This window comes from Nomascus leucogenys, chromosome 22a (genome assembly GCF_006542625.1).
Source record: "Nomascus leucogenys isolate Asia chromosome 22a, Asia_NLE_v1, whole genome shotgun sequence".
Classification (NCBI taxonomy): Eukaryota; Metazoa; Chordata; class Mammalia; order Primates; family Hylobatidae; genus Nomascus; species Nomascus leucogenys.
In genome coordinates, this window is record NC_044402.1 from 55,158,743 (window position 1) to 55,185,823 (window position 27,081).

General features: G+C 54.7%; 1 protein-coding gene across 11 annotated transcripts in view; it reads right to left on the bottom strand.

Annotated features, from left to right (window-relative positions):
- GRM4 (glutamate metabotropic receptor 4) overlaps positions 1 to 27,081 on the bottom strand; it is a 127,821-nt gene that overhangs the window by 88,543 nt on the left and 12,197 nt on the right. For 10 of the 11 annotated variants that reach the window (XR_004028034.1, XM_030804108.1, XM_030804110.1 and 7 more), the window contains exon 2: positions 26,157 to 27,035. Coding sequence is in view for 9 of the 11 variants with exons in the window: in XM_030804108.1 (XP_030659968.1) it covers positions 26,157 to 26,675 (519 nt within the window). In the remaining 2 variants the exon portion in view is untranslated. The remainder of the gene's footprint in view (positions 1 to 26,156; positions 27,036 to 27,081) is intronic. The other variant, XM_030804109.1, reaches the window with a different exon arrangement.

A 27,081-nucleotide genomic window follows, 5' to 3' on the forward strand; every position in this document is an offset into this window, starting at 1 on the left:
TGATTCCTGGCTGCCTCCCACAGCTGTCCTTGGACACTGGCGGCCCCTTGCTCTGACCTGATCTCTGGTGGTGTCTGCAGGAAGGGGCCCACATACAGGTACTCATGGTAACCTTCCACTCCCTCTAGCCCCTGGCAAGGGGGAAGGCGATATGGCTCCACCCCATGATGGACATGATGCAAAAGCAGACAAAGCCCTGTGCTCTCGAGCTGAGTCCAGCAGGACAGCTGGCCTCTCACCGGACTCACACACCAACACACACAAAATCGTGATGTCCAACAGGCGGTGGGGATGAGAGCCCAGAATAAGGTCCTGGATCTGGCTAGGGTAGCAATGGAGCGCTCCCCTTAGAAGGCAGCATTAAGCTGACACCTGGAAGATAGGTAGGCAAGACCCAGGTGAAGAGGGGAGGGAAGCACATTCCAGATTGAAGGGGCAGCAGGTACAAAGGCCCTGTGGCCAAGGGCCCATGGCAGGTCCAAGAAAGTGAAAGGCCAAAACAGAGGATGGGAGACACAGCATGACAGGCAGGATGGGCCCTGGATACCCTCGGGAGGCCACTGCAATGGTCCAGGTGAGAGGAGACAGCAGCCTGGACCAGGGTGTCTATGCAGATGGAGAGAAATACGACCCTCCCTCAAACCCTCTGACTCCTGGGTGTCTCCTCCTTGTGACAAACAGTTGACAAGCCCTTGCCTAGACACTGAGCCCACCAAAAACACAAGGGCCTGGAGCCAGGAGACAAGGCTAACAAGTTCTCCAAGGCCAGCTGCGTGGTTCCCCTCTGGGCCAAGCCCATTCCTTCAAGAAAACAAGGCTGCTGCAGGTTCTCTAGCTACCTCTGCAGCATAGGCAGGGCAAGGACGGGCAGGGACCCAGCCCAGAGCAGAAGGAGAAGGCCACCCTGCCCCACCTCCACCACTGCCACACTCCGCAGCTCTGTGAGCTTGCCACGACGGGAAGACCTGAATTCTAACTCATCGCATGACCTCAAACCAGACAGTCCTCCTTCCTGTGCCCCAGGTTTCTCATCTAATAATCCTAACAGCCGCTATAATGAGAGTTAACAGCTCTCAAGCACTTATGATGTGCCAGCCTCTGCTCTCAGCACTGCCTATGCATTAATTTATTTAGGCCTCACCAGAAACCTGTTGCAGACAGAGCTGCTAGCGCCTAGCCCAGTGCACTTCTGAGGGGACTTGCCCAGAGATACTCAGCTGGTAAGTGGCTGAGCCGGGGCTTGAACCCTCACAGCTGGGCCCTGCCTGCCGTCACACTATGCTGCCTCCACAGAGAAGTAAGGATTGGACGGAATCACCTGAGACTCTCTGGCTCTGTCGTGGCTGCCTCCTATGATCCTCAGCCCAGAAATCCAGCCTCCCAGTTTCTCCGAAAGGATGGCAGACCTGATTTGGGGTGGGCCTCTCCCGCAGCCCTTCTACTTCCCTCCACACCTGCAGAGACCGCCCAATGTCCAGTTCAGTGCCCACAGTGTGCCAGGTGCTGGGATGTGGCAGAGAACAGGGCAGCCCCCGCCCTGTATCGAGGATCTGCTTCCGCCATCTCCTGGCTGCCCACTGAGGTCCCCTGCTCATGAAGGCACTGGCAACAGCCCCCCATCCTTCCCTCTCACCTCCCGTCCTGTACCAGTGCACCTCAAGGTCCCCTCCCAAGTAGAGTGCCTGCAACCCTCACTCAGGTCTACTCCAGGGGACCCACCTGTGATAGTGCTTTCCACCGTCATCTCCCTTCATGCCACCCCTATAGCGGCCCTTCCCAGTAGGAATTATTACCCGCCACTCGGGGTGAGGACCTGGGGACTAGAGAGAAGTTGCCGTCCTCAGCTGCAAGTAGCTGACTGAAGCCCAGGCCCATCAATGCCAAAGACCGAAACCCCTCCTTGCTGCTGCCTGGCCTCCCTCTGCTCCCCCAGCAAGAGCCACCAGCACATCTGGGTCCTGTCCAGACAATGAGGGGACAGGCAGGAGATGCCCACTGGCTCTCCCTGTCCAGGCTCAATGTGTCCAATTGCCAGCAACTGGTGATCTGAGCTGACACTGCTCTGAGAGGGAAGCCCCTCGTTGATCTTAGCCCCTCCCACCCTGTCCCACCCACCCAGGCCCCTGCCCCAGAATCTTCATAAAAGGCGGAAGGTTGACAAAGCTCTGCCGCCACCAACCCAGGCCTCAGTGGGTCCCTGCAGGGGCTGCCTCTGGAGCAGAGCCTGCAGAGGGACCTGCCACCCCAGTCAGCAGGCATGGCCAGGCCTCCTGGGCACCAGCAGACAATGTACATCTGCAGAGTACATTCAAAGGGGGCCCAAAGCCCTGCCCAGTCCTCCAAGACCTCCACAATGCCTGCTGCCCCGTCTCAAAAGCCAATTTCTGTTCAAACCCACCCATGTCACCTGGAAGGAGGCCTTTAACCATAGACTCTCAGCTGTGGAGGGCAGGATTACCCCCTATGGTGTCCCTGACTGGGGCCTCTGGCTTCTGCTTGCCTGCCTCCTGCAACGGGCAGCTCACCACTTCACACAGTAGTCAATTCCAGCACCTGCGGCTGCCAGGCTTTCAGGATACTGAGCTGAAGTCTGCCTCCCTGTCACTGTCATGTGGTTTCAAGTTCTCTGGAGCCATGGAGACCCTGCCTGTGCCCTCAGCTGGAAGGACCTCCAAGGCTCTTTGACTCTCTGCTCCATGTACACCACCCCCAGCAGCCTGCTCCCCTTCCCTTGGTGGTCTAGGTCCACACATGTGCACGCAGACACATGGGGGACACAGGTCACATGTTCAGGCACAACCGCCACTTAAACCATGGTGTCCCTTGGGAGGCTGAAGCGGGCAGATTGCTTGAGCCCAGGAGTTCAAGACTGGCCTGGACAATACAGCAAGACTGTCTCTACAAAAAATTTAAAATTGGCCAGGCATGGCGGTGCACTATAGTTCCAGCTACTCAGGAAGCTGAGGTAGGAGGATCGCTTGAGCCCGGGAGGTTGAGGCTGCAGTGAGCCATGATTGCGCTATTGCACTACAGCCTGGGTGAAAGAGCAAGACCCTGTCTCAAAAATCACCACCAAAAAAAAAAAAAAAAAACCCACATGGTGTCCCAAGCCCTCCCACTCCCCACGTTGAAGGAAAGCCCTGGCCCTGCGTCAGCTCCCCTGCCTCACTTGCCTCTGCTCTTACCAGCCCCCTCCCCCACCCGACCTGGCCACACTGGCCTCCACCAAGCACCCTAAGCACGGCCAGCCTCACAGCTTTTGCATGTGCAGTGCCCTCTGCCAACTGGGCTTTTCCACAGAATATCCTCCTTCACACCATCCACATCTCTGATCGAATGTCATCTTCTCAGAAAGGTTGTTGCTGAATATCTCAGCCACAGCAGCCCCGCTCCCTACCCCCTTACCACACCCCTTCTCATCCCACCTTACATGACATGTCTCTCCAGGAGCATGTGTCTGCCTCAGCCTCCCCGCTGTGCCGGGGTGCTGGGCTGGTAGCTGCATCAGAGATCAAAGTGGTGTCCCTCCCTGGCCCAGGCTGCAGGCCATCTGTCTTGCCTGGCAGCTCTCCTCTGCCCAGCCTTCCTCCAGCTCAGGCCTGGAGGTGAGGAGATAGCAGGAAGTTCCCCCCAGGGCAGGCTGGGAGTATGGATGGACAGTAACAGCCCACAAGGAATAGCCTCTCTCCAGGTGAACCCTGTGCCCCACAGACTGCAAGGAGCCAAGCAGAGACAGGGCTCCCCATGGGCACCCTCAGGCTGCCAAGGCTGGGGACAGCTCCAGACAATCCGTCTCATGCATCTGGTTATCAGCTGACAGCAGCAGGGGCCAGGGAGAAGGAGACACACACAGACCACATACACACACACATACACACACACCACACACATACACACACACTCCAGGATCCAACCCTTCCAGGAGCCAGTGGAGCCATGCTGTGAGACAGGCAAGAACACTCAGGCACACAGGTGCACTGAGCATCCCTAGATACCCCCACCCCACACACATTCAGGAGCAGCGGCTCACACAGGTGTGCCCACACGAGTATGAAGAGCCACTCCCTGAGTCCCACACGTAGTTTCCTGGACTCACACTCACAGGCCTCTTGGTGGTAAGTACAATCAACCGTGCACACACACACACACACACACACACATAGAGTCAGCACTGGTGGAGGCAGCATTAACAGTGCATTTTGGGGAGCACAAGAGAGTGTTCATAACCCACCCCGATCTTGCCATCCTATCCAGCTGCGTATCAAGCAGCTGGAACTCTTAACTGCCCACGGTAGGCAGGAAAGTGCTGTCCCCCATCCACAGCCCGGCAGGGTACAGCTTTCTGCAGGGCTGGATCCTGCCCATGGGAGAACCAGCCTAGCAGAGGCAGAGCTGAAGGTGGGCAAGAGCTGCTGGGCTGGGTGGGGGTCAGAACGGGCAGCGGCCAGGTGGCAGTGGGGGTGGAGGAGGATTAAGGTAGCTGTGCACTGGCACCAGCTTGGGGATGCCCAGAGGCTGCCCCCCGGGACACTATGGGCTGGAGTTGGCAGCACTGCCCCTCTCCTCAGTCACCAGCCTGCCCAGGAGTTGGCACTGCTTGGGGGAGGGTGACGAGACCAGGCGCACCCCCACCTGTTCCATTTCCTGATTGTCCAGATCTTATTGAGGTTTCTCAATAAGAAAAGGAGTCTTGCCCGGAGATTCTGAAATGGGGAGGCCTCCTCACTCACCCCAAGTTGCACCTAAATAAACGTAGTGGAAGGGGGGACATGATCACTCCTGGAGAGCCCTGCTTCAGCCCAGGGAGGAGAGAGCAGTGCCTGTAATTTGTTTTAATAATCCTGCTGAACTGGGAGAAAATTAACAAATGAGAAACCAGCTTGAAATTAATCAAACTTCTCCCTGTCCATCCCCCCACCTTCCATCTTAATGAAGGTTATTTATCCAACGAGCGATAAAACACGGAATTAAATTAAACAGGCCCTTTCTTTTCCTCCTTTCCCCCGCCCCAGGGAGGCAGCATCTCCCTGCTTACAGCTCTATAAGCCATGCCAGGCTGGCGGCCATGGCAGACCCAAGATTCCTGGACGCCAATCAGAGGGGTTTCCCAGAAGGAGCCCCTCAATTAGTGCATTCCCTGTTTGGGTCTCACTGCCAGATCTCTGCCAAAAATATGAAAGGCAGTTAACTCAACCACCCTCCTGAGGTGGAAGAGAGGGAGGTCCCTGTTGTTGGGTCTTATCTGATGCAGCTGGGGGCACTCACCAGTTTCTCTGTGGGGGAGAGAAGGGCCTGAGTGTGGAAGGTGGGGAGTGTGAGCTTCCCCCCAAAATGAGGACACTTTAGTGCCCATGGCAGGTTCCAGCTGGAAACACTATCCTGGCCCCAGCTTCTTGGTGGGAAGGGGTTGGAGGCAGCAGGGGAAGCTCAGGAAAAACCTCTAGTGAAAACAGGACTCAGCCCCCCGCCCTATCCCCTGCCTGGCTCCCTCCCTTGCCTGGGGCCCAGGGCATGAAACACCAAGAATGTGAGCAGCACAGATGCCCTCACTGCACCTCTCGGCCAGGGATGCCCCCATACCCCTAACTTCCTCCGTCAGTTTGCTAGGCATCTGCTTCCCCAAACTTCTCTTCCCTGCAGCTTTGAATCCACTTATGTTTTCTCCAGGGCCATCTTTTGGAGTCACAGGTTGCTAAATAACTGCTCTCAGGGTCTGTCCTTAACCATTCCCTTTGGTCATTCCCTCTGGGTTTGAAAATTGCAATAATAATGGCCTTCATTTACAGCTTTTACATACATTCTCTGTTTTCCTTCCTTCCTCCCTCCCTTCCCTTTCTTCCTTCCTTTCCTTCCTTCCTTCCTTCCTCCTTTTCTTCCCTTCCCTCCCTCCCTTCCTTCCTTTCTTTTCACTTCTTTCTATTTTAGAGATGTTGCCCAGGCTGGAGTGCAACAGTGCAGTGACAGCTCACTCACAGCCTCAAACGCCTGAATTCAAGCGATGCTCCCACCTCGGCCTCCTGATAAGCTGGCACCACAGGTGCTCACCACCACACCTGGCTAATTTTTAAATTTTTGGCAGAGATGGGGTCTCACTATGTTGCCCAGGCTTGTCTTGAACTCCTGGGCTCAAGTGAGTCTCCCACCTCGGGATTACAGGCCTCAGCCACTGTGCCTGGCCACATTCTCCCATTTAAACCTAACGTCGACCCAGGTAGGTAGATATCTGTCGAAATGCCCACTTTACAAGGAAAACAGACGCACGTCCTTGGGCAGGGTTTATCTAGCAGTAGCTGGAGGTCTCAGCTTGGTTAGGCTGAGGTTTGAGGATTGGGGTGGGACTCGGAGGGAGGATGGGGCTCTGCAGAACTGCCCAGCCCTCTGGAAGCCTCCTCAGGGGCTTTCTGTGGAGCAGGGCTGAGGCTGATGACCCTCTGGGAGGAGTGAGAGGAGAAGGGAGGAAGGAGGAGTGGGGGAGCAGGGTGCAGCTGAAGGCTCTAACAGTGTTACAAATCTGGTCTTCACATGGCAGCCAGGGAGCACTTTTTAAAACGTAAGTCTAACTATGTTACTTGCTTAAAACTCTCCAAGGCTATCTATTGCACCTGGAGTAAAAGTCCTCCTCTGTCTCAGAGCCCACAGGCCCTGCTGACCCAACCCTGCCACACCTTCCTCTCCCCTCTGAGCAACCCCCTTGCTCCTCAGATGGGCCAAAAACGTTCCTGCTTCAGGGCCTTTGCACTGGCTGTGCCTGCCACCCAAAACACCACCCAGCCACCTGGCTGCCTTCCTCACTCACCTGGGTCTGTGTTCCAAAATCCCCTCCCCAGGTCTTCCCTGACTGCCTTGTGTACAAGAGCCCTCCTTCACCTCTCTAGCCCCTGGCCCTGGGCAGGTCCCCTCCACAGCACCTGTCCCCACTCATGTAAGTGATTACACCATGTCTCCTGTTTTTCTCCCCACTCCAGAAGGTCAGCTCCATGTGGGCAAGGACGGTATGCGTTTGGCTCACTCTGCTGCATTCTCAGCCCAACCCAACATCTGCTCCTAAAAGATGCTCACCAGCTATTTGGTGGATATATGAACCAATGGATGTCACTATGCATAAGGCCATGATCTGGGCCACCATCATCTCCAGGCTGAACTGTTCCATCCGTCTCCTCAACACCCTCTCAGCTTCAGGCCTTGCCCTGCAACCAACCCTCCAGTCCACACCCAAAGGAATACTTCTAACTCCCAAAACCATCCTGCAGGATCAAGTCCACCTTCTTGACCTAAGCCCCCCAATTTCCTCCAGCCCCTCTCCACTCACCCCTGCCCAACCCTCCTGCACGCCACATCCCTGTCACAGACAAGCCCAAGGTCCCACCTGTGCCCACCCTCTGCCCTGAGGACACTGCCCGGCTCCACCTCTGACAAGGGCTGCCCCATGCATGCCTTGTCAGAACTGCCCTCACCCTCCTCTGAGCCCCTAGACCCTCACCTGTACCCCCTCACAGCCCTCCCATACCCCAATTTGAGCTGTGGCAAATCACATGCCCGTCACACCTCCCCATCCAGGAAAGATCCAGATTTATTCACTTGGCAGTCCTGCCCATCCCCACCACCTGCTCCAGTATCTTGCACAAACTTGGAGCTCCATACATGTTTGCTGAATCAAATGGAATCCATTCAAAACACAGCCCAGGAAGCATGTCCATTATGAGGAGCCTTTCCTCCAGGTCACCAGCATCTCAGGCGGGTCTGAGGACAAACGGACCTTTAAGTGCCACTAATCACTGCACCCAGGAGCAGCTGTCCTCAGATTCTGCTAACCCCTCCTCAGGGGTTGCCTGGGTGCAAAGAGATTCACCAGGGTTGAGAGGTGGTCAGGGCCCTGCCTAAACGGCAACGCGCTGCCTCTGGGCCAGCCACCAGCCAGAACAGCAGCTCCTGGCCCACTCCACAGCTTGCATGTGTGCGTGCGTGCTTGTGTGCGTGTGTGTGTGTGCATGTGTGTGTGTGCATGCGTGTGGCCACCCCCGTGGGTGAAGACAGCAGGCACAACACAGCCACTGCTGAATTATTTATTCCCTACATTGTTAGCGCAGTAGAGAGAGCAACCCGTGTCTCCAGGCTTCAATTAAAATATCACAGCACCCGCACCGTCTGCCCGGCCACATGCCCAACTCCCACCAAAACTGGCAGGAGCGCACCCCCTGGGAAGCATAACCACTCCCAAGCCCAAATTGCTGCCCCTTCCCCTGCTCCCAGCCACGAGGTCCTGGTTCGGGACCTTGGACAGCAGCCTCCAGGGGTCTGCCCCAAGACACTCGGCAAATCTTTCAGGCCTCTAAAAGACCATTTAGTAAATCGATGCTCTGAAAGAGCCTTTCTAGCTTCCCAAAGGGGCCCTGGGACAAAACAAGCCTTGCTGGGTTTTGGGCCTAACTCCAATCCTCTGTCTGCTCCCAGCCCTCCCTAAATAACTGTACAGCGCGAGGCTGGAGGAGGAGTTCGAGGTTCTCACCCCAGCTCTTCAGGCTCCAGGAGGAACTGCGGACACATCACACCTCCCTGGGCTCCATTTGTTATCACTCAGAGAATGCAAATGACAGTGGCCAGACTGTGACCTCCATGGACGGTCAATCAATGGAAAGGGACTTTGAAAAGGTAAAAATGATGTACCGATGTTGGCCGCACCAGAAGAGGGCTTTAATTATATACAAGTGGGTTTTCTGCAGCCTCACCACCCCTATCCAACCTGGAAATCCCTGATTCTGGGGCACAGACTCAGAATGGAGAAAGAGCCGATGGATCCTTCAGGAGTTGGCTGGGTCACAAACTAACTGGGTCACCCACAAGATTTAATTCAACAACCCCCGGACTAGAATATGAGGCCGAGTGAAATCAAAGTGGGCGAGCTGAAAAAGAGCAAGAAATTCCAAACACATGCCGCCTAGAACTGCAGAATGAGCACCAGCTTCAGGGACAGGCAGCGCTGTAGGCCTCCCTCCACTGCTTTCTGAGCAAGCCTCAGTTTCCTCTCCTGTAAAATGGGGCCAGTGATACTGACTTCCTAGCCGGTGACTCGTACAAGATAACCTGTGTAAAACACCTAGCACATGCCAGGCACATAAATCCAACCATTCATTTTATTAAGCACCTACTATGTTCCAGGCACTGGAGATCAGAGCAGGGAAGAAGAGAAACACAACCGTGCCTGGTACAGCTGACACCCCAGTGACCAGGGTTATTCTCTTCAGGACAGCGGAAGAGGGGGCATTGGAGATGGGCCTCAAAACAAATGTGGAATTACCAAAGCAAAGAAAGGTGGCAAGAAGGTACAGTCTCTTTGGGAAAATGATTGGCAGTACCTCCTAAAGCTAATCATTCATGCAACCTATGAGCCAACAATTCCACTTAAAATATGTATATGAGAAACGAGCGTTTACATCCACTAAAAGACATGTACACAAATGTTAAGAGCGGCTCTATTCATAATAGCCAAACACTGGATTCAGCCCAAATGTCCAGTGGCAGCAGAAAGGGTAAATAAATTATGAATTACCCGAACAATGATACAATGAAAGAGTACACAGCAATAGAAGCGAGCAGACCACCAACAGACCCAACCCCAGGGGGTTCTCACAGACAATGTGAGCAAAAGAAGCTGGACATAAAAACTTCGCTGCATGAATCTGTTACGTGAGGCTCAAAACCAGGCGACACCAGTCTACACAGTTAGAAATCAGGCTATTGATTATCCTTGGGGAGGAGAGAATATTAACTAGGAGGGGCTCAAGGGAGCTTTCCAGGGCACTGAGAACGTTCTCTATCTGATACCATCATATGCATTTATAAAAGTTCAAAGAGTCATACACCTGAAATTTGTGTATCTTACAGTGTATAAGTTGTACCTCCATTTAAAAAAAAAATGTAAAGGAATGAAAAGGCAGACAGAGCATTCTTCGGGGCAGGTGGACCATCAGAAGCAGAGGCCCAGCAGATGGGAAGCTGGGGGGATTTAGAGACTGGCCTCGGGGGAAATGGAACTGAAAATGGCAGGGCCGGAGGGAGGGAACAAAGATGAGGTGGGCGAGACAGGCTGGGCCAGCCCAAAAGGGCTTCCAAGGCCATGCCAACCTGGGAGCCTCAGGGGTATCTGCCTCCTTCTCCCAGGCCCCCCTGCCACGAACCCCACCTGTCCGTGGTGAAGGATACTTGTGAGGTCATCCCTCCCTGCTAACCTGGCTCCCTGCCCACCCACTACCTCAGCTGCCACACTGGATTTAAATCCCTGAGTTGAATTTCGGGGTTTAGGGGGCTTTCATCCTGAGCAAGCATGAAGTGAAGCCATAGTCCTTGGCTCCCATGCCTGCAGTTCATCCGGCATGTCTCTCCAGGACCCTGAGTATCACCTGGGACACCTGGCTGCCTCCTATACTCCACCTGCCACATCCACCTCCTCACCTGCCCCCATGGGGAGCTCACCTGAGCACCTGTCTTTCCCATGATAACTGCTCCAATTAGGTAGGGCCTCCCACCTCCTGCTCCTCACCACCCAGCACCCAAGGCTGCACCGTCGCATCTCCTCATGGAGAGAGAGGCCACTGGAAACGCACAGATGCAGCCAGGTAAGCAGCCCCAAGATCTCACATCCAACCAGCCACTAGCGAGACGCAGTACATGAAAGATGCGAGGGCCCCTTGGGTGATGACCTAGCCATTGAATGCCAGGCTTCAAAGACTAATCAAGGATATTGGAACATGCTCACCACTGTAGTCTAGTGGACAAAAGCTGGCTACAGAACCATATAGATGTTGTGATCTCAATTTGGTAAATTACACAGAAAAAGGGCTGGAAGGAAATATACACATGTATCAAGGTTGCCATCCTTGATAGCAGAATGAATGAGCAATTTCAAATTGCTTCTTCATGCTTTTCTGTTTTCTTCCAAATCTGTGACAAGCATGCTGGCTTTTATAACCACCACAACAGGAAGGGGCTAAGGGACATCGAGCCACACTCACACAGGGACCCAAGGCTGCCTGTTCCGTGCTTAATGGGATAGAGCAAGGGCTTACCTGATTCCAGCCTACAAAGCACCCATAGGCTCCTGCGCTAAGAGCTGCTGGACTAGGAGGACACACTCATGACTTCCAGGTGTGGGCAGGGGCAGGGCACTGTGCTGGGGGGCTGGGACCCTGATTCGAAGCCCAGCTCTGATTCTAACTGGCTGAGGTGCCCCCCCACACATTAACTTCTCTGGGCCTCAGTTTCCTCATCTGTAAAAAAGCTGTCCTGACCGTGTTGTAGGACTCTTGTGTGGAATGATCAAGAAGTGACTGCAAAAGCCTGTAAATTGTGAACTATTGGGATTTATCCCTGAGTTCCCTATTACCGTTCTCCACCAGGCCCTCTGTCCCATTGGAGTTTCTAAGAAATGCCCAGAAGCCGCCTACAGCAGGCATCTGAGAGTCCTGAAAACTGTGGGCCATCCTCACATGCTAATTCCCAAGGTGCACATAAAATACGCATTTTTTAATTGAACTGGAAAGCAAACAAAAGCAAAGGAAAAACCCACCTCTTTGTTCAACAGCAAAATTGAGGGCCTGTCGCAGATCTTCAGTAAACATTTACCAAATGAATACAACTGTACAAACTGGAACCAAACCCACTAACTTAATCTCTCATGAAGATTAAAATGTTCATGGTTGAATCAGGTACTCGCTGCTAACTTCCAGTGGGTTCTCTGCCTCATTTCTTTTAGGAGCAGAGATTTGTTTTCCTATATTGACACCTCTCTGTTAAAACAAATAAAAATATGTGATTCATCCCTCTAGATTCTGTGGAGATCCACAAAAGAAACAGGTGACGAGGCTGAGCACAGTGGCTCACGCCTGTAATCCCAGCACTTCAGGAGGCCAAGGCGGGTGGATCACCTGAGGTCAGGAGTTCAAGACTAGCCTGGTCAACATGGCAAAACCCCATCTCTACTAAAAATACAAAAATTAGCCAGGTATGGTGGCGGTTGCCTGTAATCCCAGTTACTCGGGAGGCTGAGGCAGGAGGATTGTTTGAAACCAGGAGGTGAAGGTTGCAGTGAGCTGAGATCGTGCCACTGCACTCCAGCCTGGGCAACAGAGAGAGACTCCAAGAAAGAAAGAAGGAAAGAAGGAAAGAAGGAAAGGAAGAAAGGAAGAAAAGAAAGAAAGGAAGAAAAGAAAGAAAGAAAGAAAGAAAGAAAGAAAGAAAGAAAGAAAGAAAGAAAGAAAGAAAAGCAAGCAAGCGGGAGGGAGTGAGTGATGAAGTCCCTGACCTGCTACATGAGGCCAGGTCGGGATCAGCCACAGGGCCTCCTTCTGGGCATGTCCTGCAGAGGTGGAGGTGCCACAGGACACCACAGCACCAGCCCTGCCCCTCTCTGGCAGAAGGGCAATGCAGCCACGTGCAGGGAAATTGCAAACACACCTGCCCTTTGACCCAGCCCTCTGTGGGAAGGAGTCTGTCCTGCAGAGATGTGCAAAGTGGCCCATGCAGAGACTTCCACCGCAGCTCTGCCGGAGCCTAGATTGGAAACCACCTAATGTCCATCATGAGGAGACCAGAAGCAGGGGCACTATGCAGCCACACAAAGAAAAAGGGATCACGAGGTCAGGAGATCGAAACCATCCTGGCTAACACAGTGAAACCCCGTCTCTAGTAAAAATGCAAAAAATTAGCCGGGCAAGATGGCGGGCGCCTGTAGTCCCAGCTACTCGGGAGGCTGAGGCAGGAGAATGGCGTGAACCCGGGAGGTGGAGCCTGCAATGAGCCGAGATCGCGCCACTGCACTCCAGCCTGGGCGACAGCGAGACTCTGTCTCAAAAAAAAAAAAAAAAAAAGAAAGAAAAAGAAAAAGGTCCTTACGCACTGACAAAGCGTGTCCCTGGGAATGCTGCAAGATGACCCGGCAGGTGCTGCAGCTTTGCGGGGGCGTAGAGGGGGCAGAATGCGGGGGCCATATATGTGCATTTAATCCCCTTCCTACCCCAGGCCTGCGGTGAGGATGTCCAGAGAACCCAGCCTCTAGAGGCAACACGCACCCCAGCCCGTGCGCAGGCCTGAGGTTCTCTGGAAGGGTACGCGGGGAATAATGGCTGCCTCCAGGGCCAGGCTGGGGTTGGAGTGTGTCTCTTGGTACCTTGAAGACTGAACCATTGGAATGTATGATGCATTCAGACAGTAATACCAGAACTTGAAAGAATGACCAAAGATTTTGCATCTGTGGGGTTGAGGGGTAAGCCAGGCCTGGGGAACCCAGACTCCTGCAAGGCCACTGAATAGAGGCTCATTCAGGAGAGAGAGAAATCCATCTTTGAAGGAGACCCTCAGGCACCCCTCCCCAGCACGCACACTCTTTCCCTCCACTCTTTCCCTCCACGAGGCCTCAGCACAGGGCCTGGGGCTCCCTGGCCCGGGGCTGGGAGGTGAGGGAGGAGTCCTGGCCCAGGCTGATCAGCCAGGCACTGTGGGGGTGAGGGAGGGAAGGAAGGCAGGTGAGGGCTCCTGGCTTCCCCTTCTTTCCCCCTGTTGGGTTTGTTGTACTTTCCTAATTGATTTTGTGTCTGTGTCCCTGGGATACATAGGACCATCTTAGAAAACCACTTAAGGAATTTAAAATAATCAAAGTACTTATAAGGCACTTAACATTTCCTCTCACTTCAGGCTTCTCGAAAACCTCCTTCCAGCTGCAACCAGAGACCCGGCTGTCAGGAGCTACCAATTCGGGCAGGAAGACACGTTTGTCATGTCCCCAGCTCCTGCCACATCACCCCCTCAGCCCCAGCAGCCTCCCAGGAGCAGGACAGCCAACCTCCCCACACGAGCACATCATGCCCTCTCTCAGGGCGTGCCACCACACCTGGCCAAATTTTTTTGTATTTTTAATAGAGACAGGGTTTCACTGTGTTAGCCAGGGTGGTCTCGATCTCCTGACCTCATGATCCGCCCACCTCTGCCTCCCAAAGTGCTGGGATTACAGGCATGAGCCACTGCACCCAGCCTGCAAAGTTTTCTTTCTTAAACAATTTTGAAACTGTTACTGGAAGATATCAATATGTGGCCAGGTCTTGGGTACAGGGTAATTCATTATATTATCCTCTATAATTTTCCATATGTTTTAAATCATTTATTAAGATATATGCACACCTTGGTGAAAGAGAGAAAGCCCTTCATGACGGACCCACACTGAACGTGCCACTCATTTTCAATAAAGTAAAAGGCGGCGTGGTGAGAGCTGAGCACACTCCACTTCCTGCTGAAGTCTCCTCTCAGAACAGACCCGACCCCGGAAACCACGCACCCTCACACACCACCCCCCAGTCCTAAGCCTCACACTCCTTCCCTGGCTAGGGTCTCCCAGCTGGAATTCATTCCCTGGGATTAAGGGTTGTTCTCTTCCAGCTGCTCTGCTGTGGGGATCTCACTGGGCTCCCTGACAGCTTCCAGAGCCTGAGCTGGGACGGAGGGAGGAGACTGCACTGAACATAAACACCACCCTCTCCAGGGCCCTGACGGAGGTTAATGCTGCCCATCCTCCGCTCAGCCACAGCCCCAGGGACAGAGAACGAGGCAAGTGCTACCTCTGTCCGCTCCCATTAGGGCCCCGCTCTACCCAGCCAGAGCTCCCCCTCCAGGAGATTTCAACTCTGATGAGTTTTCAATCCCTCTTCCGCCCTGGAGCTGGCTGGAGACCAGGACCAGGCAGCGCCTTCGAGGCAGATCCCTGCTCAGGGCACCTGTGCTGGGCCAGGGGCAGGGCTGAGCAGAGCATCCCTCCTCCTGGGGCACCACCTCTTAGCAGACCCCAGGGAGAAACTGAGGCCTGGAGACAAATGAGGTCCAGGAATAAAGGAATGAGAGGAGGGACAGGAAGGAGAATCCAGCCTTCTCCTCACACATAGGCCCACTTTACAACAGCTCCTGTTTCCTGAGTGCCTACGATGTGCCAGGCACTGAGCTAATCACTTTGTGCTGTTCCAGCAGCCACCCTACCCACAGCCACCCTACCCACAGCCACCCTACCCACAGCCACCCTACCCACAGGCAAGGAGAGCATGGCCCTGAGCAGTGCCAAAACTTGTGGTGGGACTGAGGGACACCCTGAGTCGGAGGGAGGGGTCTGGTGGGGTGGGTGCCCACCAGGAAGTGCTCAGTACTGAGATGCCTGAGGCTGTATCAAGGTATGAGGCAGCCGGGCAAGCAGGTGGGCAGCCAAGTAGGAGAGAGGCTGGGATGTGTCCCACAGGGAACAGGTGGGCTTGACAGCCATTCTGCCTCCAGCCCTTAACCACAGGCCACCAAGGCTGAGGCTGTCCCACACCACCCAAACAGAGAGGGAGCCCCAACACTCTCTCTCTGTGCTTGGGTGGTGTGGGACAACAAGGAGTCCAACAGGCACCAGAGGGAAGAAAGAGATGGGGTGGAGGACATGAGAGGGGAACAGAAAGCCACAGTCAGACAGAAGGAGGCAGGAAGCTGGGGATAGACAGACAGGGAAAGAGGGGACAAAACTGTGTTCCGGCTCCCCTCCCGGCAACAGAGCTGCGGGCCACCACTCTCCACATGGAACCAAGCACATAGGCCGGCCCTGCCTCTCCTCACTGCCCCCAGCCCAGGCCTCGAGTGAGTGGCAAGCATAAAGGTCAACTGGAATAGAAAGCAGAATTTGCCTTCCTTTTATTTCCAACATGTCTGGGTCATAAAAATGCTAGTTGAGAAAGTTGGGAGAAAAATGAAGGCACATGGTTCATTCAGCGGTGGGTGGGGGGTGGGAGGGCAGCTAACCCTGCAGACTAAGGGAGGTCCACCCCTGCTGCAGGCACCATCCTGTCCCTCAGTTCCACACCCAGGCCCCGGGCTGGCGGCTTCCCCGGTTTTTCTGTCTGTCTGTCTGTCTGTCTGTCTGTCTCTGGGCCAGGCACTGGAAATTGGGGGGATGACCAAGAGCGGTTCAGCCCAATCCTGCCCTCAAGGAGCTCAGGAACTGTGGGGAGAGACACAATTCCCGCAAGAGCCCCCACATGCCCTGGGAAGGTCAGTTAAGTCCTGCTGGATTCGAGTCAGTCTGACTGCCCACAAGGCAGCAAGAAGGGCATTCCAGAAGGACACGGCCTGAGCAGGGCCAGGAGGCAGGTCATGGAAAGCACAGAGCATGACTGGGTGAGGAGGAGCGGGGTCACCTCAGAGCCTGCCTGATCCTGTGCTCTCATTTACAGAGAGGGCAGCCACGCTACCCAAGGTCACACAGCGAGTCGGCAGCAGAGGCAGGCCTCAAAAGCAGGACCTGGGCCACAGGTTGCTTCACTGGCACCTTGCATAGAGAGCCAGAGATCACCCCAGCGCCCGCAGCAGGGCCACCCAACAGTGTGAAGGGCCAGAGGACCCCAGGTCAATAAGTCCCCATGTAAGGATGCTCTGGCACACCTACCAGAGTCATCCTGTGCCTCAATGCGGTGATGTGCCCCTCCCCATCACCATGCTCCCCACCCTTCGTGACTCAGGCCACACCCCTCAAAGGCCCCTTGGATGCTCCTTCGGCAGGAGATGAAGACAAACATGACCAGGCCCTGTGTGAGCCCGCCACACTACCAGCTCCCACTGCAATTTTCACCTGCACCCGGAAAGGTGCACGTGATTCTGCCCACTTCCCAGCTGAGATGAGCGAGGTCCAGGAGGGTCAGACTTCTGGAGCCAGGATCTGCACCAACTACCACGTGCCGCCTCCAGAGCTGGTACTCTGTTCCACGCTCCACGGTCTACGCGCCAGGCACTGCCCTGGCCCTTGCTGTGCACGCATTTCATCCTCACAGCACCTATGAAGTGGGTGCTGCAGGCATCCCCATTTTACACACAAGGAAACAGGGGCACAGAGAGGCTTTCCCAGGCAACAAATGGCAGAGCAGGAGTATGAACCCAGGCCAGCTGGCCCCAGGGTCCATGCGGCAGCCACCACATTACCGCCCCTCGGGGATCCCCATCTGGCTGGCCCTTCCTCTCTCTGGTCTCCAGCACCCAACTCTGTCCATCCTCAGGCTGGGGGGTGGGGGGAGTAATGGGGTGGGGTCTGAAGAGGCCCAGGAAGGCCCGAGTGGGCAAAAGCCATCAGGGTGGGAGCCCAGGGGAAGAATGAGCCTCTCACACGGAGCTCTCACCTCCATGGCTTCACAAGGGCTACTCAGGGACCATCTACCCACCTTATAGGTGAGGAAACAGGGGTCCCGAGAGACCTGGTGACTTGTCCTCCCACGACACCCTCTGCAGCAAGAAGGATCAGGAGGGGTTTGGAGGCCTTCTCCCTGATCCCCGGACTGTCTCAGACCCGCATCTCAAGCTCCCCGCTCAGATCAACTGCCAAGCAGAGTCCTGCCCACGGGGTCTCTGCACGTGTTACTGCCTCTGCCTAGAACACTCTTCCTCACAGCCACAGGGTGGCCCCTCCACTCCGTCCAGGTTCTGCACAAAAGTCTGCTCTGCAACAAGGCCTCCCCACCAACCCTGCCTAGACTGACATTCCCTCCCGTGAGGCTCTCCAGCCACTCCTTGCTTTGTGACTCTGCGGGGCACTGCTCCCCTGACGATGCGCACTACATGCTTTGTCTTCCCACTGCCTGCCTTCTCCCTCCAGTGTGGAAGCCCACCAGGGCAGGGCTCACCCGAGTGCTTCCTGCGTGATAAAGTTCACTTCGAGGGGTGGTTCTCCACCTGGAATGCACCTGTCATCACTCGGGCAGCCCAGGCCCAATCTCAATTAAATCTGAATTCCTGAGGTGGGCCAGGGTATGAGGCTTCTCTAAACTCCCCAAGTGATTCCAATGTGCAGCTGAGACAGACCGCTGCTCTAGCAGTGCCAGGCATGGAGGAGATGGCCAGTAGGTTCAGTAAATGAACAAATAAATGCATGACTCTTTACAGATGGACAAAGTGAGTTCCAGATGGGAGAGAGGAAGCCAGAAGCCAGCATTCATGAACTTGAGGACCCCCCCTAGACTCAGCCTCCACCTCAGCCCTTCCATAATGCCACGCATCACATCCAGAGGCCCCATCAGCTCCCACCTGGGCTCCAGGAGCCCGTGGGGCCTTCCTCCAAAGCCTCTCTAGGAGGTCTTCCCAGAGGCCCCCAAAGGCCTCCACGCTTACCTTTTTTTTTTTTTTTTTTTTGAGACAGAGTCTCGCTCTGTCGCCCAGGTTGGAGTGCGGTGGCGCTATCTCTGCTCACTGCAAGCTCCACCTCCCGGGTTCACGCCATTCTCCTGCCTCAGCCTCCCGAGTAGCTGGGACTACAGGTGCCCACCACCACAGCCGGCTAATTTTTTTGTATTTTTAGTAGAGATGGGGTTTCACCGTGTTCGCCAGGATGGTCTCGATCTCCTGACCTCGTGATCTGCCCGCCTCAGCCTCCCAAAGCACGCGTACCTTTTACCTCTGCAGGAATGAGCCTGTTTGCCCATCCAGTCACCGCATGCTAAAGGTGACCCCTGCCTGCCTCCACTCCAAACCCCCCATACCTCAGGGTTCCCCTCGGAGGAAGCAGGCTTGAGAGGACTGCAGGGTGAGTGGGGCTCTCCCTGGAGAAGAAAACTAAGGACTCGAGGCTCTGGGTCAGTGGCCAGCTGAGGCTACTAGGTGTCCAAAAAAAGACCCTGGGCACAGAGTCTTATTGGCCCGCTGGGGATCCAGGAATCCAATGCTCCCTGAACCCCCCCATGATTGTGACAAGCTGCTAGGCTTGAAAGCCACTAGAGCAAAGCAACTTCTACCCCGCTTGCCCCAATCCACAGGGAGGGGTCTGCCCAAGGACACACAGAGGATTGGCTGCCAGTAGCTAGGGGGGCTCTGAGCCTCCCCTCAGGGCTCCTGGGGCTGCCCAATGCCAGGGTTCCCCTCCTTCCACGTCCCTTCCCCTCTCTATTCAGCCTCAGGCCTGGCTCTGGTCTGGAGGTTCCCCTTCCCAGGCTCTCACCACAGTGGGGGTTTGGGTGAAAGAGAGACTATCTCGGCAGGGGGCTTCTCTGCCCTCCCCTCAGGAGAACTGCCCCTGACAGTCACCCTCAGCAAGACCTACTTCGGACAACCCTTTCTGTCCTTCCCCAGCACCTCACGAGCACTCCAGCATCTATCGAATCCTATTCTGTATCCCTAGCCTCCCCTGAGCACCTCCTGAGGGCTTTGGGTACATTATCGCTTCTGCCAGCTGGGTATCATCGCACCCATTTCACAGACGAGTAAACTGAGGCTTGTAGAGGCCATGCAGTAAGCAAGCATCAAGCCAGGTCTCAAACCCACCCCTAGCTGGTGGTCAAGAAGCAGGAGAGCAGAGTGGTGAAAAAAGGCAGATTTAGGGCCAGATGGCCTGGGCTCAAATCCAGGCTCCACCACTTACTAGCTGTGTGACCTTGAACAAGTTGCTTAGCTTCTCTGTGCCTTAGTTCTCAGTTCTGCAAAATAGGGATAACAACTGTGTACCTGCCCCTGGGGTTGCTGTGAGGGTTAGGACCAGCCTGGCACAGGGTAAGTGCTATGTAAATGTTCTAATTATTTCACCTCAGTCACCTTTTAGAGAGGGTCCCTCATTCACCCCCCACCCCCAACATTTACAGAGCAAGCCCTGTTGGGACAAATCTCTAACGACAGCCTAAAATGGTACATGGCGATCCCCCTTAACAAGGAGCAAAGCCTTAGGTGAAAGGAAATCCCTGAGTCAGTGGGGACCTGGAGAAGTTGTTTTGAGGGTAAGAAACATATCCAGCTGACCCTGGATGCCACCAGTAGTGGGCACTAGTGGGCACTGGCCTGACCCAATGGTAAGGTAGTTCCAGCCACACCCATCCCCACAGCCAGGAGCTCGCAGGGAGCTCCCAAGACTTCAGCTCCCAAGACCAGCCCAGCTGTTGCTGCAGACATGGGGGCTGCAGAGGTCTCCCTCCCATTCCCCATCCCTCCATGAGTCCATTTGGTGAGGGCTTCCTGAGGGCCACTGTGGGCCCGCGTCAGCTGGGAGTTCTATGGGTGGGGCGCAGAGCCTAGTGGCGGCCAGCTCTGTCTCTGTCTCCTCTACTCAGTTCTGTGCTTGTAGCCTGACAGCAGCCCTAGACAAGACATAAGTGAATCGGCATGACTGTGTTCCCATAAAGCTTTATTTATGGACACAGAAATTTGAGTTTCATATAATTTTCCTGTATCATGACATTATTTTTCTTTTTGTTTTTCAACCCTTTAAAACATAAAGGCCTTTTTTAGCTCATGAACTGTACAAAACCGGGCCGTATTTGGCTCCTAGTCTATTGTTTGCTAACCCCTGGGCTAGAGGGGAAGTCAATAGCAAAAAGGAAAACAAATGTGTACATGACTGCAACTGTGATGAGCACCATCAAGGAAAAGAACAGGGAAACAGACAGAATAGCCAGGGGCCAGGGAGCTTCTCTGAAGAGAGGCCATTTAAGCTCAAGGCTGAATGAGAAAGATCCAGCTTCAAAGAGTGGGAAGAGAAGACTCCAGACAGCAAGGCAAGCAGGTGCAAAGGCCCTGCAGTTGGAAAATAGCATGGTGTCTTCAAGGAGCATAAAGAAAACAGTATGACTGGTGTGGGCAGTGCCCAGAGAGACAAAGGGACGTCAGGGGCACCAGGTAGCACAGGGCCTCTCAGACAGGAAAGGAGTTCACATTTTAATCTAAGAGCAACGGGAAGCCAATAAAAGGTTTAAGCAGAGGGTTGAGTGGATTCCATCTGGGTTTTAGAAAGATCTCTCCGGCTGCTGAGTGAAGGTTTGGCTGTGGAGAGGCCATTTGGAGGCAGGGAGAGGAAAGACCAGGCTTCTGTAATGGGCTAGGTAAGAGACTATGGGGGTGGAGGCCATGAGGAGTTGTCATGTCCAGGACAAGTTCCGAAAGTGGAGCCTGCAGGGCGAGCTGATTAACAGAAAGACGGTGGTCAAAAATGCCTCCAGGTTCCTTGGCCTGGTCAAGATGGGCAGGCTGCAGTAGGGCGGGTGGGCTCTCTCTAGAGTTCCTCCTGGCTGTGTAGTGAAAACACATACAGACACAAAGCCACATCCTCCACAGAACATCTTGTGGAATCTAAGCCAGTGTTCCCCCAGGGCCACACCCATAGCCCCGGCTCCAGAAGCAGCCAAGAGCCTAGGGGGCACATGCAGCCCGACATGGGACGAGGGGAGGGAACTCACACCGCCAGGCTAGGGGTGGCATACAGAGGCCACCTCTGCTCCCCCTTCCCACGCCCCATTTCGTGATAGCAAGAAATTCTCATTACCCAAAGTTAAGTTGTCTGCTCGGTCTCAACACTGAGTGCTGCGCTCGTGGCAGGAAGACGCAAGAGGCCCAGCAGATGGTGGGGAACTCTCCGGGATCAGCCTTAAAGGTCACCGTCTGTCGCTGCCTGCCCGCTCCATCCTCTTCCGCATCGGCGGAGTCCCTCATGCTGACTTAAGGCCCAGCTACAAGCTGTGCTGTGACATTTCCTGTGGGCTGACTGTGTGCCAGGCACCATGCTAGGCCTTCTTGGACCTTAACTCTTTTTTTTTTTTTCTTTTTTTTTGAAACTGAGTTTCACTCTTGTCGCCCAGGCTGGGATGCAATGGTGCGATCTTGCTGAGTACAACCTCTGCCTCCCGGGTTCAAGCAATTTATCTGCCTCAGCCTCCCGAGTAGCTGGGATTACAGGTAACCGCCACCATGCCCAGGTAATTATTGTATTTTTAGTAGAGACAGGGTTTCACCATGTTGGGCAGGCTGGTTTCTAACTCCTGACCTCAAGTGATCTGCCCACCTCAGCCTCCCAAAGTGCTGGGATTACAGGTGTGAGCCACCACACCTAGCTGGACCTTAATTCTTAATCCACATGCTGTCCTATGAGGCTCGCACCATTATCATCCCTATTTTACAAATGAAGAAACTGAGGCAGAGAAGGGTTAAGCAGTTTGCCAGGGTGGTCAGACCTCAGGCTGCCTGGCTCCAGAGTCCAAATGCTTACCCCCATGCTGTGCAGCGCCCCCTTCTCCAAGCCTTAGCTTCTTCCACTGCAAAATGAGTAAAAGACTCAAAGAAATTATTTCTGGATCCCCCTGAGCTCTTACAGGTACAGAATTTGGAAACTGCTTCCCTCTGGGGGTGTCTCCAGTCTGCTCTTCCTCCCCTGAACAATGACTTCTCAGGAAAAAGTTTTTTTTTGAGATGGAGTCTCACTCTGTCACCCAGGATGGAGTGCAGTGGCGCGATCTCGGCTCACTGCAACCTCTGCCTCCTGGGTTCAAGTGATTCTCCTGCCTCAGCCTCCCGAGTGGCTGGGATTACAGGCACATGCCACCACACCTGGCTAATTTTTGTATTTTTAGTAGAGACGGGGTTTCACCATGTTGTCCAGGCTGGTCTCGAACTCCTGACCTCAGGTGATCCACCCGCCTCAGCCTCCCAATGTGCTGGGATTACAGGTGTGAGCCACTGCGCCAGCCACAGAAAGGTCTTATGGGCTCATTCACAGTATGGTGTAAATAACTGGCGTGGTAAGTGGAGGTGAGGTAACTAGGGAATCAGGGATTCAAACCCAGGCCTGACTTGCTCCAGAACCTGGGCTGGGCCCAAAACAGTGCATTGTACAGGCTACAACCACTGCCCACCAAAAGGTATTCTTCACACCCATCAGCACCTCTGTCCTGAAAGAGTGGGACAAATTGCAAATGAAGGAAGGGGTGGGAGCAGGGAAGTTAGGGATAGAAGCTGTCAGACCTATGAATTCTGAGTCAGGCCTTCTGGTCCCCAACAGAGACCTGTTCAAGTCCCACTTCCCACTCAGCTGATTTGAGCAGGCAGTCTCCCAGGAGTCAGGCCTGGGAGAAGGGACCTGGCTTTGAGCCCTGCCCTGTCATTTTATCAGAGTTCAGCCTCCACATCTGTAGAGCAAGAGGTTGGCCCCTTCCAGCTCTGAGGCTTGTGAGTTTTGCTCACATCCTGACCCTGACTGCACTCCATTAGCATTCTCCATGCAGGAAATCACCTGAGTGCCCCCACACCCAGGGCTCCCCTCTGAGCCAAGCACCGGAAGTCCACCTCTTGCAGGAAGGAAAGCTATCATCACAGCCTCTGGTGCCAAGTTCCCAGCAGGCCACATTAACCCATCATTAGGGAAGCAGGGCAGGGGCTGCAGTGGTGCCCTTTGAAATGGACACCCGGCGGTGGGCGCAGGTCCCCTCCCCCAAGGCATCCCTCCTTCATCCTCTCCTTCCCGAGGCTCCTCCTGCTCCCGACCTCCCTCCCCAAAGTTCAATCTTTTTGCTTCTGTAAATGGCTTTTAAGTTTCTCACCCAGCCTCCCATTTCTATCAGCTTAATTATTGAGGAGGCCTCTTGTCACCAGCCTGGAACATTAAGGCCGTTAAAAGGGACCCAGGGAATGCAGGCCACAGCCAGCTGGTTTCCTCCCCACCGCCCCTCCCTTTCCTTGCCCAGCTCTGCCCCCCTGTCCTGCTTTCTTCTCCACTCCCCAGGTCTCTACCTCCCGGTCTTGCCTTGCTCTCTGTGCAGCCTGGGGGGCTCCTGACCCCTGCCCCAACCACTCCATCCTGTGTTCTGAGGAGGCACAGACCAAACTGAGACCACACCATGCTCCTCTGTGGCCAAACAGGGGACACCATGAACCCCCGGGATGGTAAGGCTCTTCACCCCAGGCCCCTCACCCCACCCTGGCCCTTCCCCTTGCTGGGAGAGGTTAGCACAGCAGCTGCAACCCACTCCCCTGTCTGGGGCACTGAGAGTCTCATCTCAAAATATCTGTGTTCCCAAGAACACACTTTAAGACCTAACTCTGAGTGACCATTCCTTGAGCCTTTGCCATGTACCAAGTGATGGGGCGCTCTCAGCTCCTTTGGGCCTCTCCACCTCCCTGTAAAGTAAGCACTCACTCCGCTCTGGAAAACAGGGGAAGGGATCCTCACCAATGTCACAGGTTCAAGGGCTGGACCAGGCTGTTTTACCATCTTTCTAAAAGACCCAGAGTCACTAAAGGAGTTTAATTACAAGCTCGGATAAAGAGAATACAGCAGCCTCCCTTGTGGGGTGGCCTTCCTGGAGGCTGGGGATCTGTGCCCCACTCTGCCAGGCTGACAAGGAGGAGTCCAAGGCTTGTCCCCTCTGCTGGATGGCCCAGGCTGCCTCAGCTCCCAGGCTAGGGCCAGGCGGCCTGAAGTGATGACTCATCTGGCCTGAGCCATCACTAGGCCCTGGCCTGGGACAGCCCAGCCAGCTCCTCCTCTCCTTTTGTCCGCAGTCCCCACTGTAAAACTGGGTGTGGTGGGAGGACTGAACCAGGCTACCATTCCCGAACTATCCTGCCAAAGAACCGTGAAAGATGATCAGAGTGACACAGCCTCCAGGGATTGTTCCAGCTGCCTACCGCGAGGGCAGAAATGTTTTCAAGTTTCCTGCTTCATCTTCAAACTACGTACATCCATGTTCAACCACTGATCATAAAAAAATAGAAAACAAAACCATGTACAAATTTTGCAGTCTTCATAATGCATCCATTTGTTTCAAAATTAAAATTGTGTTTTCATCCAACTCATCAAGTAAAACCAACACTCCAGGAAAAGCCCTATATTCGAGGCCCACAGAGCATACCAGAGACATGACTGCATACGCAGGTGGGCGCACACGTGCCCTTCAGCCCCAGAGCAGCCAATGGCAAAAGTCCTGCCCCACCCAGACATGTGACAGCACAACTCTGGCCTCCTCCCTTTGCCACTCACACCCACCAGCTTCCTCACCCCCACCCCAACACTGGGACCATCCTCTCCCTTCATCTCCACTTCTACCCGGGCCCGCAGACATGCCCCCAAGTCCTGATGCATCATGGGAAGTGGGCTAATGGCTTCCAGAAAGGGCCCCAGTGAGAGTGGTCCAGGCTCAGCTCTCCCCACCGTGCCTGGTGCAAAACAGCCTCTCTCAGTCTACTTCCTAGCCCTGGAGACTTGGGGGAGACAAAGGTCAACTCCAGAGGCCGAGAATCTGACACCAGGGTGAGGGAGGGACCAAGCAGCTTCCTCTGTGTCCCTTCCTCTTCCCTCTCCCCATTCTCTCCTCCCCTCCCTACACACACAAACACGCACAAACACACACACGCACACACACACACACACAGAGCAAACAAGGCAGGCTCCAAGAGAGAAACGGGCACATAATTATTGGTAAAATGCTTGTAATGTTTTTCTCTCTACCCGGTAGCTTTCAGTTGTTTTAGCAGCTTAGCGAAGCACTTGGCTCCAATTGAATTGCAAATCAGCAGCTCTTGCCCCAGGAAGAGAGGAAAGGAGGCGGCAAGAAGGGGGCTGGGAGGGATTCCAGAAGGAAAGGGAGAAAGGTGTGCAGGGAAGAAGGGCAGAAGGAAGGAAATCACAGAGGGAAGCTTGGTTCAGGGCCCAGGGCACCAGAAACAGAGACCGCCTACTCTCTCAGGCCTCAGTTTTCCCGTTCTCATCTGCATTCTCTGCAGGCTCAGCAGCCCCACACCCCATTCAAAAAATGAAGACACATTCTCCAACCATAATCTCGGGTGGGGCAGGAGGGCCACAGGGAGCTTCCTCAACTACCCAGAAGAAAAACATCTTTCTTGGGAATTGCAATTATATGAAAACAATGTCGAAACAAAAGTCTTGCTTTTTCTCCCTGGCAATCTCCAGCATTCATATTTCCATTCTTCTTATCTGTCTGTCTGCCTTTCTGTCTATCCACCTGCCTATCTTTTTATCTGTCTGTCTGCCTATCTCCTCCTCCCTCTGTCGTTCTCCAGAACATCCTTTTCCCTCCTGGTACAGAATTCCCCAGAGAGGAGTGGAGTTGCTCACCGAGCCTCCAGCGGCAGGTGCTGTTTCAGCACCTCGGTCAGCGCCACAAGGCTGGGTCCCGATGCCTTTCACTCTGCTTTGCCTATGCTAAGACCACAAGACAACATACTGAAACCAGGAAGAGCTGCCCCAAATTCCCAGACACTGCTCTGAGGAAAAAACTGTCCCTTGGAGTGAGGAAAAGAGGAGGAAAAAGGGGCTGGTCGGCCAGGCCTGGCACCCTGGGGTGTGGCGGGCAGAGTTCGCTGGGGGAAGAGCACATCAGGGGACCAACCAAGGCACTGACCTTGAAGAGGCGAAGGATGTTGGCCACCATGATGGAGACCGAGCTCCCTGAAGCACCGATGACACCCACCACACGTTCAGGCTTGGTGATGATGGGTGGGCCGCCACTGCCACAACGGACCTCCGTGCCATCCTTCTCGATGAGCGCCTGCACAAAGGTCAGCGACTGCTCGAGGGCATGGGTGTCCCTGGAGCAGGTGTCCAGAATGCGGGCGCCCAGGGTGATGTTGGGCAGCAGATCCGGGTCGTTGTTGATGCGATCCAGGGCGAAGAGCATGGCCTCCAGTCGGTGGATGCCCTTTTCTTTCTTAAGTTCTCCACAAGCCTTGCCCTCTGAGCCCCGGCCGTGCACCGGGAACAGGCCTCCCAGTGTGATGTCCCCATCTATGCGGATGGAATTCATGTGAGGGTGGCCTTTGGGCTTCCCCAGGGAGGAAGGCATCCAGGGGCCGTAAAGGCTGAGGAGCAGGCAAAGGGGCAGCCGGGCCCACCACCAGCCCAAGCCTCTCTTCCCAGGCATCTCGGAAATCCCTAGAGACCCATGAACGGCAGGCCCACTCCTAGCCCTGGCAGGCCCCTGGCCCCACGGCCTGGGTGGGCATGGGCAGGGCAGCTTCAGCAGCAGGGGGACTGAGGGCAGCCAACCGTGTAACCCATGCTGCTACCCTCTCCCACCTCCTCGTCACTCGGGCCAAGCGCAGTTGCCCGCACAGTCCAGGCCCACAGACAGCAGGCAGTGGCCGGGGTTGCAGGAAGGCTCTGATCCTTGTCCCCTCCTGCAGGCCTGTTCTCAGTGGATGACTGTGGAAAGGGCAGAGTGCTCCTAGCTTGGCGTATCTTGGCATCAAGGAGAAAACAGCTCCAATTCTCTCCTACCAACCTTAGAAGGGGAAGAGAGAGAGAGAGAGTATCAAACAGAAGCCCAA